The 13,784-nt window shown below is 37.0% G+C and overlaps 2 protein-coding genes across 6 annotated transcripts; one reads left to right on the plus strand and one right to left on the minus strand.

Annotated features, from left to right (window-relative positions):
- Nucleotides 1-414: 414 nt before the first annotated feature.
- LOC130717580 (transcription factor PIF3-like) lies at nt 415-5,451 on the plus strand. 5 transcript variants are annotated; one of them, XM_057567851.1, is made up of 10 exons: nt 416-581; nt 677-951; nt 1,166-1,397; nt 1,628-2,852; nt 2,939-3,058; nt 3,159-3,224; nt 3,559-3,624; nt 3,723-4,241; nt 4,839-4,938; nt 5,075-5,451. In XM_057567851.1, exons 3-10 carry the CDS (start codon nt 1,312-1,314, stop codon nt 5,083-5,085), a joined length of 2,193 nt encoding a protein of 730 aa, XP_057423834.1. In that variant the 5' UTR covers nt 416-581; nt 677-951; nt 1,166-1,311; the 3' UTR covers nt 5,086-5,451. The 5 variants fall into 5 exon arrangements, with proteins under 5 accessions (XP_057423833.1, XP_057423836.1, XP_057423835.1 ...); XM_057567850.1 differs by having other exon boundaries at nt 415-951; XM_057567853.1 differs by having other exon boundaries at nt 415-951; nt 1,203-1,397.
- A 1,166-nt stretch (nt 5,452-6,617) lies between these two features.
- On the minus strand, nt 6,618-11,494 carry LOC130717579 (uncharacterized). The gene is made up of 2 exons (XM_057567849.1): nt 11,154-11,494; nt 6,618-9,699 (listed from the first exon to the last, which is right to left on the minus strand). Exons 1-2 carry the CDS (start codon nt 11,199-11,201, stop codon nt 6,994-6,996), a joined length of 2,754 nt encoding a protein of 917 aa, XP_057423832.1. The 5' UTR covers nt 11,202-11,494; the 3' UTR covers nt 6,618-6,993.
- Nucleotides 11,495-13,784: the final 2,290 nt, after the last annotated feature.

Consider the following 13,784-nt stretch of genomic DNA (forward strand, 5'->3'; position numbering starts at 1 on the left):
ATATAGTTTTGGATCGGCTAGGTTCGCGAGTTGAAGATAAGCATACTCGAACCGTTGATACCGCCGCAAGGTAAATTGCCGCTCTTAGGCCCGAACTAATTCTTTCATAAATGCCAACGATAAAAAATAACCCTCGAACGAAGCTTACAACTCTCATTGTTTTGTGCTCTTCAAAATACAACTCATCTTAAAATCTCAAAAGGTGCTGAGTTCGAATCTCATTCCTCTGCAGTTCATGACGGTTAAAAACCTACACAAACAAACTAGATGAGTTCATGGTGTCAGTGAGAAAATGGTGTAGACCAATCACAATCACAAGCCTAGGTCAAAAGCCCCAAACAAAAGAGAAGCGTGTGATTCACTCGCATAAGAGGAAGGTGACAACTGACAACCGCACCATTTCAGAAACTAAACCATGAAGACATGTTATGACTAACCATGGTTTAGTTTTCTACAAAACTAGAAACCCCTGAGTTTCTCTCCCACTATCTCTGTTCCTGTCCCTTTTGTCTGTGCGTGCGTTTTGGCATTGGTTCGCTGCAATTTCTGCAAGCCTTTCGCCGCCTTCTACGTCCATTTGGGTCTGAAATTTTGTGTCTTTCTCTTTCTCTTTCTCCAAGATACACTCTCTCTGAAGCCTAAAAAGATTGCTTTTTGATAACTTCTCTGGTGGTAGGTGAATTTGGGAATGATCACTCCCACTCAAGTTCCAGTTTCCTTGCATTTGGATTAGGAAAAGCCTTCTGGGTCTGAAAGAGCTTCCTGAAATTTTGCATCTTTTTTGGTGCCCATTTGAGAAGTGGTCACTGGGTTTCAACCTGTGTAGTTATTGCAGCTACATGTGTTTTTCCCTTGATCTCAGCCGAGAATTAGTGTCACTATTGTCAATGGAACCAGTTTTAGAAATAAGATCGAATCTTTAAAAGGTTTCCCCTTACTTTACTTGGCAAGGTTTGTGGATTATTTATAGAATTTGTTTGACTAATGCTGTTTTGTTTATTTAATTTTGTGTTGCTGTGTTGTTGTTTCTCCTTGACAAAGACTAGTTGTATTATTAAAATATAAGGATTTTTATTTTGCAAATTGTTTCTGCAGTGTGATGTAAGCTTGTTTCTTCTCCTTTTAAATTCAATAGAGATTGATTGTGTAGTGTGGCTTACGTCAGGTTTCTATTCTTCTTCCATGTCCTCAAACTTTCTCAGAAGAGCATGTTTGAAAGCAGCAACATTTGGAGGCTAAGTGCCTTGGTTTGATTTGAGGCATTTCTGAGTTATTTTTGGTTCTGTTGGTGGATTGATTGATTGATTCATCATGCCTCTATATGAGTTATTCCGGCTGGCTAGAGATAAGCTTGATAAAGAGATCAACAACACACGTGTAGCTGAACAACCATCCTCGTAAGTTCATTAGCATTAATGGTTGGAGACTTAGTTCGAAAACCACGGTGAAACCGAAATCATGGTGGACAGGACGATGGAAGCAATTTCCCTTAGCTTTTGCTTCTGTCCACTGTGATTTTGGCTTAAGCAGGTTTTTGAATGAGTTTCCAAACATGGAGTATGTGACCTCTTTACTTGTGTTTGATTTGCATTCTGTTTGTTTATGAGTTTTGGGTTTGAATGTGTAGGCCTGAGGATGATTTTTTTGAGCTGGTTTGGGAGGGTGGTCAAATTTCTAGCCAGGGACAGTCCAGTAGATCTAGAAGGAGCCCATCTTCCAGGAGTTTGCCATCTCATTGCATACCATCTCACAGTCCCAAAGGTCGAGAAAAAGATGCAGGTATAGGATATGGTAACAACACAAAGATGGGAAAGTTTGGGGATTTAGACCCTGAATTGAATGAGATTCCAATGTCAGTGTCGTCGCGTGAAGTGGGTTTGAATCAAGATGAAGAATTGATGCCTTGGTTGGATTATTCAATGGATGGCTCTTTGCAACATGAATATGGTTCTGATTTCTTACATGAATTATCTGGGGTCACGGAACATGACCTCACCGCCTCCAATAATTATACTCTATTGGATAAAAGAAGTACTGGAAATCAGGTATTTAGGGAACCTTATAAAAATGCTGCGGAATCAGGGAATGTTTCTAAGGGTTCTTCAGCTGAACAGGTTGAGAATGCTAGACCTAAAGCTAACACCACCCAGTTATACCCTCCATCATTAGTAGCATCCAGAGCATCAGAAATAACTGAAAATAACAACACAAGTAACATGAGCCAGAATGTGCCTTATGGTGAAATTGCTCAGATTCCATCTTCCTCAAGTGATTTTTCTAGCTTGAAGGTGCAGAGACAAGATCATGTAATGCCTCCAAACAATGGTTCCGCGGTAATGAATTTCTCCCATTTTGCAAGGCCTGCTGCTATCGTTAGAGCCAATCTTCAGAACATTAGCTTGAAGTCCGGTTCATCTTCAGCGAGATCAGACAGTGTGGGAGTTAAGAATAAAGGTGCTGCTTCAACTAGCTTCAATCCTCCTGAATCAACTCTCGTTGATTCAAATGGCGAATGTCCAAAGGAATTAACCATGCACAGCCAGAAGGTTGTTGCACAATCCAAGGCTGATTTGAAACCTTTGCTGCCAAAATCTCTTGAACAGAATGCTGTAGTTTCTAAACAGACAGAACCTGCTTGCAAAGAGAGTGCTGTTAAGACTGATCAAACTTCCAAACAAGTTATTGCTGAAAATGGTGCTAAAGGACCGACGGCTGCTGAAAGAAGTGCGGAGCCAGCAGTAGCCTCTTCCTCTGTTTGCTCTGGCAATGGTATAGACAGATGTTCAAATGATCCAAATCAAAATTTGAAGCGGAAAAGTAGAGACACTGAGGACTCAGAGTATCATAGTGAAGTAAGTTAATATCATAGGTTTAAACTGTATCTTTACATTTTTAATTATTTTCCTATTTATTTCATTGTTTCCCTCTATCAACCAAGAAAGCATTTTACTTGAAGGATGCTGAAGAAGAATCAGTGGGTGTTAAAAAGGCATCTGCTGGACGAGGTACCGGTTCCAAGAGAAGCCGTGCAGCTGAAGTGCATAATCTATCTGAAAGGGTGAGCAAGGCCATCTGCTATTTGTTGTGTTAATTATCGAACACATTTCGCTCGTGTTTATGCTGTTTCTGATTTATCTAACATTAATTTTTGCATACAGAGACGAAGAGACAGGATCAACGAGAAGATGCGTGCATTGCAAGAACTCATACCAAATTGCAATAAGGTTGGTTTCTCCTGGTTTTGCTCTTGTTAAGTAAACCGTACACCTAAAGAACTTAGTTGTTGAATTTGTTGGTTATCACGAAGTATATGAACTTAGATAGTTATTGATGCTCGTTCTTGGGGAATATGGAAAAATTATCTGGTAATTGGAAGTTACAGCTTAGAGCAATAGATGTCAAACGTCAAGTTAAGCTTTTATTTGCAGGGTTTCAATCCTGTGAAACTTTGTCTTTCATCAAGTATATTTGTAGTAATAATATCAACATAAACTATTAAAATAATTTTTGTGTGTTCATACTCATCAATTTTGGTTTTTCTGACTTTGTATATACAAGGTGGATAAAGCTTCTATGCTGGATGAGGCAATTGAGTATCTTAAAACACTTCAGCTCCAAGTTCAAGTAATCTCTCCCCTCCTCTACTAATATTTTAGTTTTAAGTTTTCTTATTGTAAATGGTCTAGTTATAGCATGAGATTGATGCCTATCTTCTTATGCAGATGATGTCAATGGGAGCTGGTTTTTATATGCATCCAATGATGTTACCTGGAGGAATGCAGCACATGCATACACCGCATATGGCTCCATTTTCACCTATGGGTGTTGGCATGCACATGGGGTTGGGTATGGGTTTTGGGATGGGAATGCCTGACATGAATGGTGGATCTTCTAGATTCCCAATGATTCAGGTCCCCCAAATGCACGGAACTCATGTCCCTGTTGCGCATATGTCTGGACCAACTGCTTTACATGGGATGGCCAGATCAAATTCTCCAGGGTTTGGGCTTCCAGGTCAGGGACTTCCCATGCAAATGCCACATGCTCCCGGATTTCCTTTTCAAGGAGGGCCACTTATGAACTCATCAGCTCCGGTTCTGCATGCATGTGGGCCAGCAGGACTTGTTGGAACCGGGGATTCAGCTTCAGCATCTGGCTTAAAGGATCCAATGCCAAATGTCGACTCACAAGTTAAGCAAAGCACCGGCAGCCGTGACACAACAAGTCAGATGCCTCACCAGGTCTGTTTACTGACATATTTCTGAACTTATATGAATATATATCTTAGGATAAAGGTTCAACGTTGATACTTGATAGTTGAGTGTTGATTTATTATACCCTGACCTAGTTATTCAGTTGTATATATAACTGCCAACATTGTTAACTTATGATGCATCTTCTGCTTAGTCTTATTCATTTTCTGTCATTGCTCTCCATTTCTTCCCTTGTGAATTGTGTTACCAGTCATTCTAGGTCACCTGAAATAACCATTCTTAATTACTGATTTGTTCCAGTTATTTAATTTATTATAGATATCACTTTTGAAAAATGTATATCAGAGGTCACATAATTTTGTGAATATCCTTCAGATTGTGGATTGTCTGTTTGTTACTTATAACTGCTAAAACTCATTTTTTAGGGAAATGGTATCTGACAGAACAACTTTTTAAGTATAGATTTTATGGTACAGGACACTTTTTTTTTATACAGAAGGCAAAATCTAAATCAAAAGTGTTTATATGGTTTTATAGCATAAACATTGATGCATCCGTGTCCTGATCTATAATTTCCTTCTAGTCTTATGCTTGATATTTGTGTTCTTTTTTTCGTTGTACTAGTGCGAAACAGCAACTGTTGGATTTGAACAGTCAGCTTTGGTGCACAATAGTGGTCAGGCCTCTTTGGCTAATGACAGTGGCGCTGTTAATGGCAAACAAGGTAAATTTGTGATTGGTAAACCTTCTGATTATGTACCACTAAATGCATGTATTCAAACTCACCTTTTACTTTGTTTTTTAAGCATAAAGGAGTTTCATAATGGAACCAACAACTTACTGTTGAGTTGTATCTGCAGGTTATGATTGACACTCATCATTGACTGTGCCTATCAGGAGAATCCAGCTTTCCAGAAATGTGAGTCCAAAATCTCTTGTTTCTCATCATGGCAAGTTCAATGCAGATCACTACAGAGGATATTTCAGAGTCATTGAGGATGAAACCATTAGAATCCCTAATTTATGGAGTTAGAAAATTGCACAGATTTTGGGACACGTCACTCCTTTGTACATCCACTTAGCAAACTGTTCAATCAATTATCACAAAAAATTTATATATCTTAAAAAAATATGCATTTAAAATATTTCATTCAGATCTTCCACAGTGATTCTTTGTATCAATGAAATAATATATATATTTTTTCCTTGGCAATTTACTCTCTCTCTCTCTCTCTTAGCCCTTCAAAATTAGAGAAAAAATGTCGTGACATATACTTGAAAAGGGTTACTCTTGGAGCACTAAAATGTAGATAACTAATCTAGAGGGATGTCACATTTGTTCATGACATCTTAGTATTCCTGGACTACTTCAAAAGGAAGTAAGAATTTCTTGGAAATATTATCTGTGTGGAGGTTGGTTTCACATATTACCATACCAGTTAGGCAGTTTCCATTTGAGTCTTACTTATGTCAAAAAACTCTCACTGTGAGAGTTGGCCGCAACAGGATGTGGAAGTTCCCGTCTTGAACATAATTGTCTCTTGTGAAAGATACTTGTGCACAAATAAAAAATACCTGTACAAACGTTTCATATTGCCCCCATTTAGTATAAAAGCCTAGATTTCACATAATTACTAGGGTGTAAGAAAAGTCCATAGACATATTATTCTTGCAGAACTCAAAGATACTGGTCGGTGGCGGAGCAGGTGCTCTAAGTTGTTAGGGTACAGGTGAATGCCTGCAAAAGACACTTTAGTGCTCAAGTCAGACCAGAAAGTGTTTAGAATATAGGAAGAGCAATAGAGAACATAGAGTCTACCTTATTTATTCTTGGAAAGACTATAGTTATATCTGTTGGCTCGTCATCATCTCTTCAGTTGCTAGGTGATAACTGCATGCCTACGTGACATAACTCATTGGCCACATGACATAACAACTTAACCATAGTTCTAAGAACTTAACTAAAGTAGTCTAGTTAGCTGGTTAGGTTAATGGAAACATGGTATTCCTCCTGTCTGGTCTGAAGCTAACCCATTATGTTTGTGCCTTAATATTCTGGACCGGCGTAATGGCTCTGGGTGAGTTGGTCGGATCTCAGTCCAGAAGAAGACACGAGGTTAGAATCTCTCGGTTTTGATAGATCATGATTATCAATGGCTGAGTAGCATCTAGTCAGACAACCTTGTGTCGACGTCAGTTTTCTCTGGTATATTCCTGTCTCTCTTTCACCTATTTCTGTATAAAAAGGGAAGAGAGTCCGATAGCATTACATGATTGGCAATAATTTCTTAGGTTGGTGAATTAACCTTAAATAGTCAATTATCTTAGTGAAGAGAATCTTGTTGTGTTTAGAGGAAGCTCCTATAGTTACTAAGCACAATTGACACATATGGATGGAAACAATTTGTGTAGTAAACAATCAATACTAGATCATCACGAGGTCATCTTACAGAACTTACAAACCAGTCATTTTAACACATGGAAGTTAAAATGGCTTCCATTGTTTACTCACGACAATCATGAATACAATGCATATATCCAAAAGAATCAAGCAGAATAAAACAATCAAATTTTACAGTACTGCCTAAAGCATGGCCTAGATCCTCTAAGCATGGCCTAGATCATCTTCTATATACACTGCACTCTGCACACCTCCTTGCATTCAAACAAATTCAAAACAAAATAATAATGAATAGAAGAAACCAACTTGTACGCTATAAATGCTATGCACACCAACAATGAAAAAGGAAGCAAACATGTAAATTCTGCATCTGTCCCATTATTTGACTTGAATGTCTCCCTTGGCCTCCGGGGATAGGTTCTTGGAGGATGGAGATTTCCCAGTGATAGCTTTCTTTGCTTTTGCTAGTGACTGTTTCACCTTTGATATAATGTTGTTTGATTGCTTTTGAGCTGGCTTGGCTGGAGTTTCTTTTGGAAGGTCTTTGGATGTTTTTGTTACATCACTTTCCTTGGTGTCTTGAACCTCAGTTTTTACAGGCTCCTCAACTTGTTCTTTCTCTGTATTATCCACTCCAGTTTCAATAGATTCCTCATCTTTAAACTTTGATGCCAATGTTTCTCTAACAGGTTCACTTATGGCAGTGGAGATTTCATCCACCTTTGTGTCAGCATTCTCTTCTTTCTTGTCATCAACTGCTTGTGTGTCATTTTTAACATTCTCGACCTTCACACTTTCTGTTTCAGTTGTAGCTGCCTCTGCCTCATTCTGTTCCTCAACCTTTTTGGTTTCAACCTCTACCTCTCTGGAGGATACTTGGACAGCTTCAGGTGCTTCTGGTTCCTTCTTGTCATCATTTGCAGCAACAGCAATCTGTTCCTCAACCTTGTCATCCACTGCTTGTGTGTCATTTTTAACATTCTCTACCTTCACAATTTCTGTTTCAGTTGTAGCTGCCTCTGCCTCACTCTGTTCCTCAACCTTTTTGGTTTCAACCTCTACATCTCTGGAGGATACTTGGACAGATTCAGGTGCTTCTGGTTCCTTCTTGTCATCATTTGCAGCAACATCAATCTGTTCCTCAACCTTTTCCTCAATAGCTTTAGCCTCCTGGTCAATGGAAGCTTGTTCAGGGTTTTCTGTAATGCCTGCTACTTCTTTCGATACCGCTTCAATCACATCAGTAAGGCTTGATTCTTTCTTGCCATCTTCAGCAATCTCTTCTGGAACTTCAGGTGAAGGTTCCACCACATTTGCAGGAGCTGCTTGAGCTTCCTCACTTGGTGAAACTTGTGTAGTATTTTCCGTGATGGTAGGTTCCTCCTCTTTGTCAGTTTTCTCTTCCTGGATTGATATGGGCTCTTTGATTGTGTTTTCCAAAGTTTCTTCACTCTTGTCAGTTTCAGGTTTAGTCTCCACATCCTTAATAGGCTCTTCAACTTCCTCACCTACTTGTAATTGCTCTCTTGGCTTTTCCTCCACTTCAGTAGACACAGAATCTGGTTTCTCTTCTGTCACAGGCACTTCTTCTGACTCTGAGTTTCCAGTCTCTTTCACCACCTCAATATCTGAGTCTTTGGGAGGTTGAACTTCAGCTGTACCACCTGGCTGCTCTACACTTTCAGCTGCTATTTCAGTGACATCCGTGTTTGGCTTCTCTTCACATTCAGCTGCTGTTTCAGTGATAACTGTGTTTGGCTTCTCTTCACTCTCAGCTGCTGTTTCAGTGATAACTGTGTTTGGCTTCTCTTCACTCTCAGCTGCTGTTTCAGTGATAACTGTGTTTGGCTTCTCTTCTTCCTCTTGTGTGAATGGTTGTTTTTCTGGTTCAATTTGGTTTTCATCAACTGCAGTAACCACATTCTCTGCTTTCACTGTTTCTTCGGGGCCTGCTTCTAAGTTGTTAGTCTCTTTCAATGCCTCTACCTCCAATTCTAGCTCTCTTGTTGTTTCCTCTATGGCAATGGCATCACCGGTTTCTGTGGAGTTTTCAGAAATTGCTGATGTGTTTGGTTGCTCCTCTTCCTTTTGTTCCAATGATTGCTCTTCTGGTTCTTTCTTGTTTTCCTCAACTTCAGCACTAATCACAGGCTCTTCTTTCACAGTTTCTGCAGGCTCTACATCCTTGTTGTCGGTTTCTTCCAATGTCCCTTCCGTTGTTTTTTCCTCTATGGTTTCCCCCAGTTTCTCATCTGCTTCAGCTGAGGGTTCTGGAATTGCAACTGTGCTTGGTTGCTCTGCCTCTTGTGGTTCTGGAATTGCAATTGTGCTTGGTTCCTCAGCCACTTGTGATATTTCTTCAGATTCCGGTTCTGGTTCAGTTTTTTCTGTGGCCACAGGTTCAGGTTCAGTCTTCACCTCCTCTTGGACACCTGTTTCCACAATTTTAGCTTCTTCCACCACCTCAGGTTCTTTCTGAGGATTATTCTCAGCAACGTCACTTGATTCTTCTAAGGTTTCAGCTGGTGCTTCTAGAATTTTAGCCGTCTCGAGTTGCTTCTCTTCATCTGTTTCCACAGGTTCCTTTTCTTGCTCCTGTGGTGTTTCCTTCTCAGCAGGTTCAGTGGATTGTGGCTCATCTGCTGCAACATGTACTGGTTCTGTGATACTACCAGTCTGTGAATCAATAATCAGTTCCTTCTCCTCTTCAAGAGTGTCGGCAACTGCAACATTTGACTCTAATGGCACAGAATCATCAGTTGAGTCTACAGTAACTTCAGGCTCAAGTTTCTTATCAGATTCTTCTTCTGTCTTAGAGAAAGGGGCTTCTGGAATTTGTACATCCTCAACATTGTCTTGTTTCAGATTAATATCTTCAGCAGAAGCCTCTAATACAGGAGAATCATCAGGCTTCTCAATCTCAGCTGCAGCAAGCTCAGCCTTCACCTCATCTCCTTCTGTATTGGATGAAGGGGTAGCTTGATCTTGTGCATCTTCAGGCTTGTCTTGTTCGACTCCATCTTCGTTGGCTAAAGAAGCGATCTTTTCTGCAAGAGCTTCGTCCTTTTCAATCTTCACAAATTTCTACATGATAAAAGATGGAAAATGATTTATAATTCAATCAAGAGCGCCCACTGAAGAGATGCTTAAGCATAAACACAAAACAGACGTATGTATAGAAAACAAATTACAAAATATGAATGTCCCCCCCCCCCCCCCTTCCCCCTTATAGGTAATTTTGTCTGCTGAAAACATCTTCTCATGGATCACACATTCACACTGGTATGTTCTTTCATCTAAGTTATAAGTGTATGTGTCATATCTGTCTTATCTTATAAAACTATCTACTAGATGCAATCACAGAATAAGAGGGGAGACATGTTGTAACTGTTCTATGCTTACTACTCTTGAATTCTTAGCTTGACCCCCTTTCATTTTTTGTTTTAAAATATAAACAAAGGTTATGTACTTATGTTAGATTAACAATTTCTTGATGTGCAAAATAATGTTTAGAGTCTTTTTAAGAATACAATAACTGCCAACTTAGGATTGTAAATTTAGAGGTTGAAAAGCACAAACAAGTTTTGAATCCAGTTTGCCTCTTTATGTTAAATACAATTCATAATTTTTTTTTTGAAGATGTGCAACTTTATTATCATTTGTGTGACTTCCTAGATGAAAATATTATTCCACGTGGATAAATTTTGTCATGTTAATTAAAGAAGATACGAGTGACATGGATATAAATTTACATAATGAATTTTGATTAACATGTCAACATTTTACCACTAAGACCAAGAAGAAGGTAAATATTGAAAAGAAAATTTTCAATCCATTGGGCACAACTTGACAACTTTTGGTCTCAAACTTGCTTTTAATGTTATGAAAATTCAAAAAATTTACATGTGAATTCTAAAATACATATAAGCTCCTAAATGAAAAATATATGTATACTTAAAACTTGAACTTGTAAGAATCAATTGTTAGTAGAATCATCAAGTTAATGAGGAAAGTAAATTAATTATAAATATGATTAATGTTGAATTATTCATTTAACATTTCATTTGTGCCCCACAGTCCACACCAAAATACTTATTTTCTAGATCTGATTTTGGTAGGTAGACTATAGTCTATACTCTTTCATAGATCAAACTAATTTCCTTTTATAATTGAAGTTATAAGTCTCACTCGGTCTTATCTGGAACAAACACATGCAAGTTATTGTGAATACTTAAATAACTAATTTTGTTTGAAGTAAAAACAGCAAGGATAATAAATAAACAACCAACAAAACTCAACAAACTTTCCTACTTCTCAGTATTCCAGAATTGTTTCACCCAAAAAAAGAATCATAAATATAATATTTTTCAAAAGAAAACCATCAGCCAAGTTTGCTCATAGTTATCCACTGAGTAGTGATATGTAAGCTTGATTCCAAAAAGAAACATAAAAAGCAACATGTAAGCTTGATCAAAGTGACTTGTGCTTAAAATTGAGCAAAAATACTACATGAAGAAGCTCAAGATCAAGGAACAAACCTCATCAGTTGTAGAAGCATGATCAGATACAACAGTCTCAGTAGCCATGATACAAAATCCAAGCTATCAAAGTGACCTTCTAACTTCCAAGGTTGAGAAAACTTGAGTTGGAGAAACAAATAAAGAAAAGTTTCAAGTGAGAGGAATAATTTGGTTGGCAACAACTCCAAGGAAAAGAAGGAAAGCCAGTTCAACTTTAGAAGCAGAACAACTTGTTTTCCACAGAAAAAGGCAAGAGTCTGAGATGTAATTGACAGACTGTATCACATGAGCTGGTATGGCATGGTATGGTATGGTGGACTCAATGATTTAGCAGGATTAGGAGATTAATGTGCCACTAAAGTTTTCACATTAAAAAACAAAAATTAAAAAGTATAGAAATAGAAAAGTTGATTATATAATTGCTAACTGTGAGCTGTGGCAAACAAAGTGACTAGCTTTATTGGAGTGATTGGTTGGGACCAGATCAGCGCCAAGAAAGAAACTCCTAGCCTACATTTAACGGTACAAAATGTTGGGACCCTCTAGTCAAAACTCATGACTCAATACCCTTGTGATTTATAAACGCGTTTAGATTAACTTCTATCTTTTAACAACCAATTCTGAAATTCAGAAGTTTATTTTCTTAATTTTTCAAGAATCAATTTTCTGGCCTAGAAGTTGTTTTCTTTAATTGATTCTGACTTTATAGTAAGTCATAAAAGATTTTTTTTTAACAAAAATGGTAGAACAAAGGATAAACACTTCCAGACTACCGAGCAGATCGTTAGTAATATACTAGGGAGACTAGAGGAAGCTCATTCCTACATAGGAGCGTAAAGAATCTCCTAGCTATAAAAGATTTTTTATGAATTGTTTTGTTAAACTAATTCTAATGAAATTTCATCTTCACTAGCCCCTACCATTTAGTGCGTTGATCGTGAGATAAGAGATTAGTCTCACAGTTACCGATGATAATAATACTTTAATCAAGAACAAAAAAATAGTGCAAACTATATAAATTCTATAAATGAATACTAAACTATTTTTTTTTTCCATAGGTATCATCACGATCTGCAGTCATGAGATTAATCTCTCAAGACTCAAATATCATATAAAGTGAGTATGTTTCTTTCAACAAATATTTATTCATACACATTGACTAAAGATCTCTCGACGGACTAGATATATTGAGACACTAATTTCTTTTAATTTTTTTATTGTTACAAACTAGTTTCTTTTAATTAAGAGAAAAAGTTACATGTACAGAATATGAAAAATTATTTTACACGGTTAAAATATCAAATTTTAAGAATATGTCATATATCAACTAATTAAACTAAATAAGAAAATTCATTTTTATCTCTTTAAAATTTGATTAGTTGATTGTGTAACATATTTTTATAATATTATTACCTAAAATTATTATCTCTAAACACTCTTTATTGTAGGTTTTTGTTGAATCAATTTCTTATTAATTTATAACTCTAGACTCTACATGATCAAAGTTGTTGCAACAAGTAAAAAAAATCACAATAATTAGGGTGTGAGAATTTCGTATTTACATCAATTTTTTACGGTCAATATATATGTATACCAAATTTCTATAAGAAACTTTTGTATGTTCAAAAAAAAAACTTTTGTAAAAGAATTTTTTTTGTCCAAGACCCACGGACTAGCAAGGGTCTGGTAGCAGAATTGAATAACTATAAAATTTGGAGTAATGTAGACAAATATATGATAAAAATATATCATGATATTTGATAAATAATATTTGTGTCCTCTTATGACATGAATATATTTTGGAATTTAACAAGTTCAAGTTCAGATAATACTTTGGCGGCATAAAGGGTTAAGGAAAACTATCATAATTTTATAATGTAAAATGACATATATAGTATTAAAATACATAAGTTGATTTCTGAACAATTTAAAGGTCGTATTTCTTCCACGACATGGTGGTCGAATTTGCTCCAATTTTTCAAACTTAGATAAAGACATACCACTTCGATGAAAAGGATGTTGGCTATGTCACTAGTTCAATTTTTAAAACATAAAAACATAATTTTTGTTCACTTGATTGGGATAATTGGGTACCCACCGCCTCATGATGTTGTTTTGTTCCAATTTTAGGAATTTATTTAGGTGTGATGTTATTTTGCTTCCCCAAAGGCCAATATTTTCTATGTATTATACTCAATAAATCAATATTGAATTACAATATCCCAAACAAGTTGAGGATTAAGAGGGAGGAAAAAAAAGAGACGAAAGGCCATGCTTATGCGAAATGTGTTGGATAATGCATTAAACAACACATTTTGGTTTGGATTCAACAAAGCAACACTTTCCCCGGTTGATCAATGTTGTGAAAAACATATAACTTCAATAAAAATTTCCCTTTTATATTATTGTTTAATATTTCACTCATATCCAATATTGTTTCAACCCTCTAAAGGAAGGAAAATGAAAAACGATGCTGATTCTGGCTGGTTGTCGTCGAGTTGGTGGCGCGTGGGTACATGAGGAATAGTGTCAATCACATTTATTAATCGGCGAATAGTGTCAATAACTGTTTATAGTATTACATCGTTTGTCTGTAATCGTCGTGTAGTGGTAACACTTCCTAACGAGCTCAACATGGGATGTTGGGTC

This window comes from Lotus japonicus, chromosome 5, assembly GCF_012489685.1.
Source record: "Lotus japonicus ecotype B-129 chromosome 5, LjGifu_v1.2".
In the NCBI taxonomy this organism is placed as follows: Eukaryota; Viridiplantae; Streptophyta; class Magnoliopsida; order Fabales; family Fabaceae; genus Lotus; species Lotus japonicus.

Bases quoted from the DNA above. Each gene is read 5' to 3' on its own strand.
- LOC130717580 (XM_057567850.1), top strand. From the start codon at position 1,312: ATGCCTCTATATGAGTTATTCCGGCTGGCTAGAGATAAGCTTGATAAA. The intron at 1,398-1,627 runs GTAAGTTCATTA...TTGAATGTGTAG, and splicing joins GTAGCTGAACAACCATCCTC to GCCTGAGGATGATTTTTTTG. The intron at 3,625-3,722 runs GTAATCTCTCCC...CTTCTTATGCAG, and splicing joins CACTTCAGCTCCAAGTTCAA to ATGATGTCAATGGGAGCTGG.
- LOC130717579 (XM_057567849.1), bottom strand. From the start codon at position 11,201: ATGGCTACTGAGACTGTTGTATCTGATCATGCTTCTACAACTGATGAG. The intron at 9,700-11,153 runs GTTTGTTCCTTG...TTTATCATGTAG, and splicing joins ATGCTTCTACAACTGATGAG to AAATTTGTGAAGATTGAAAA.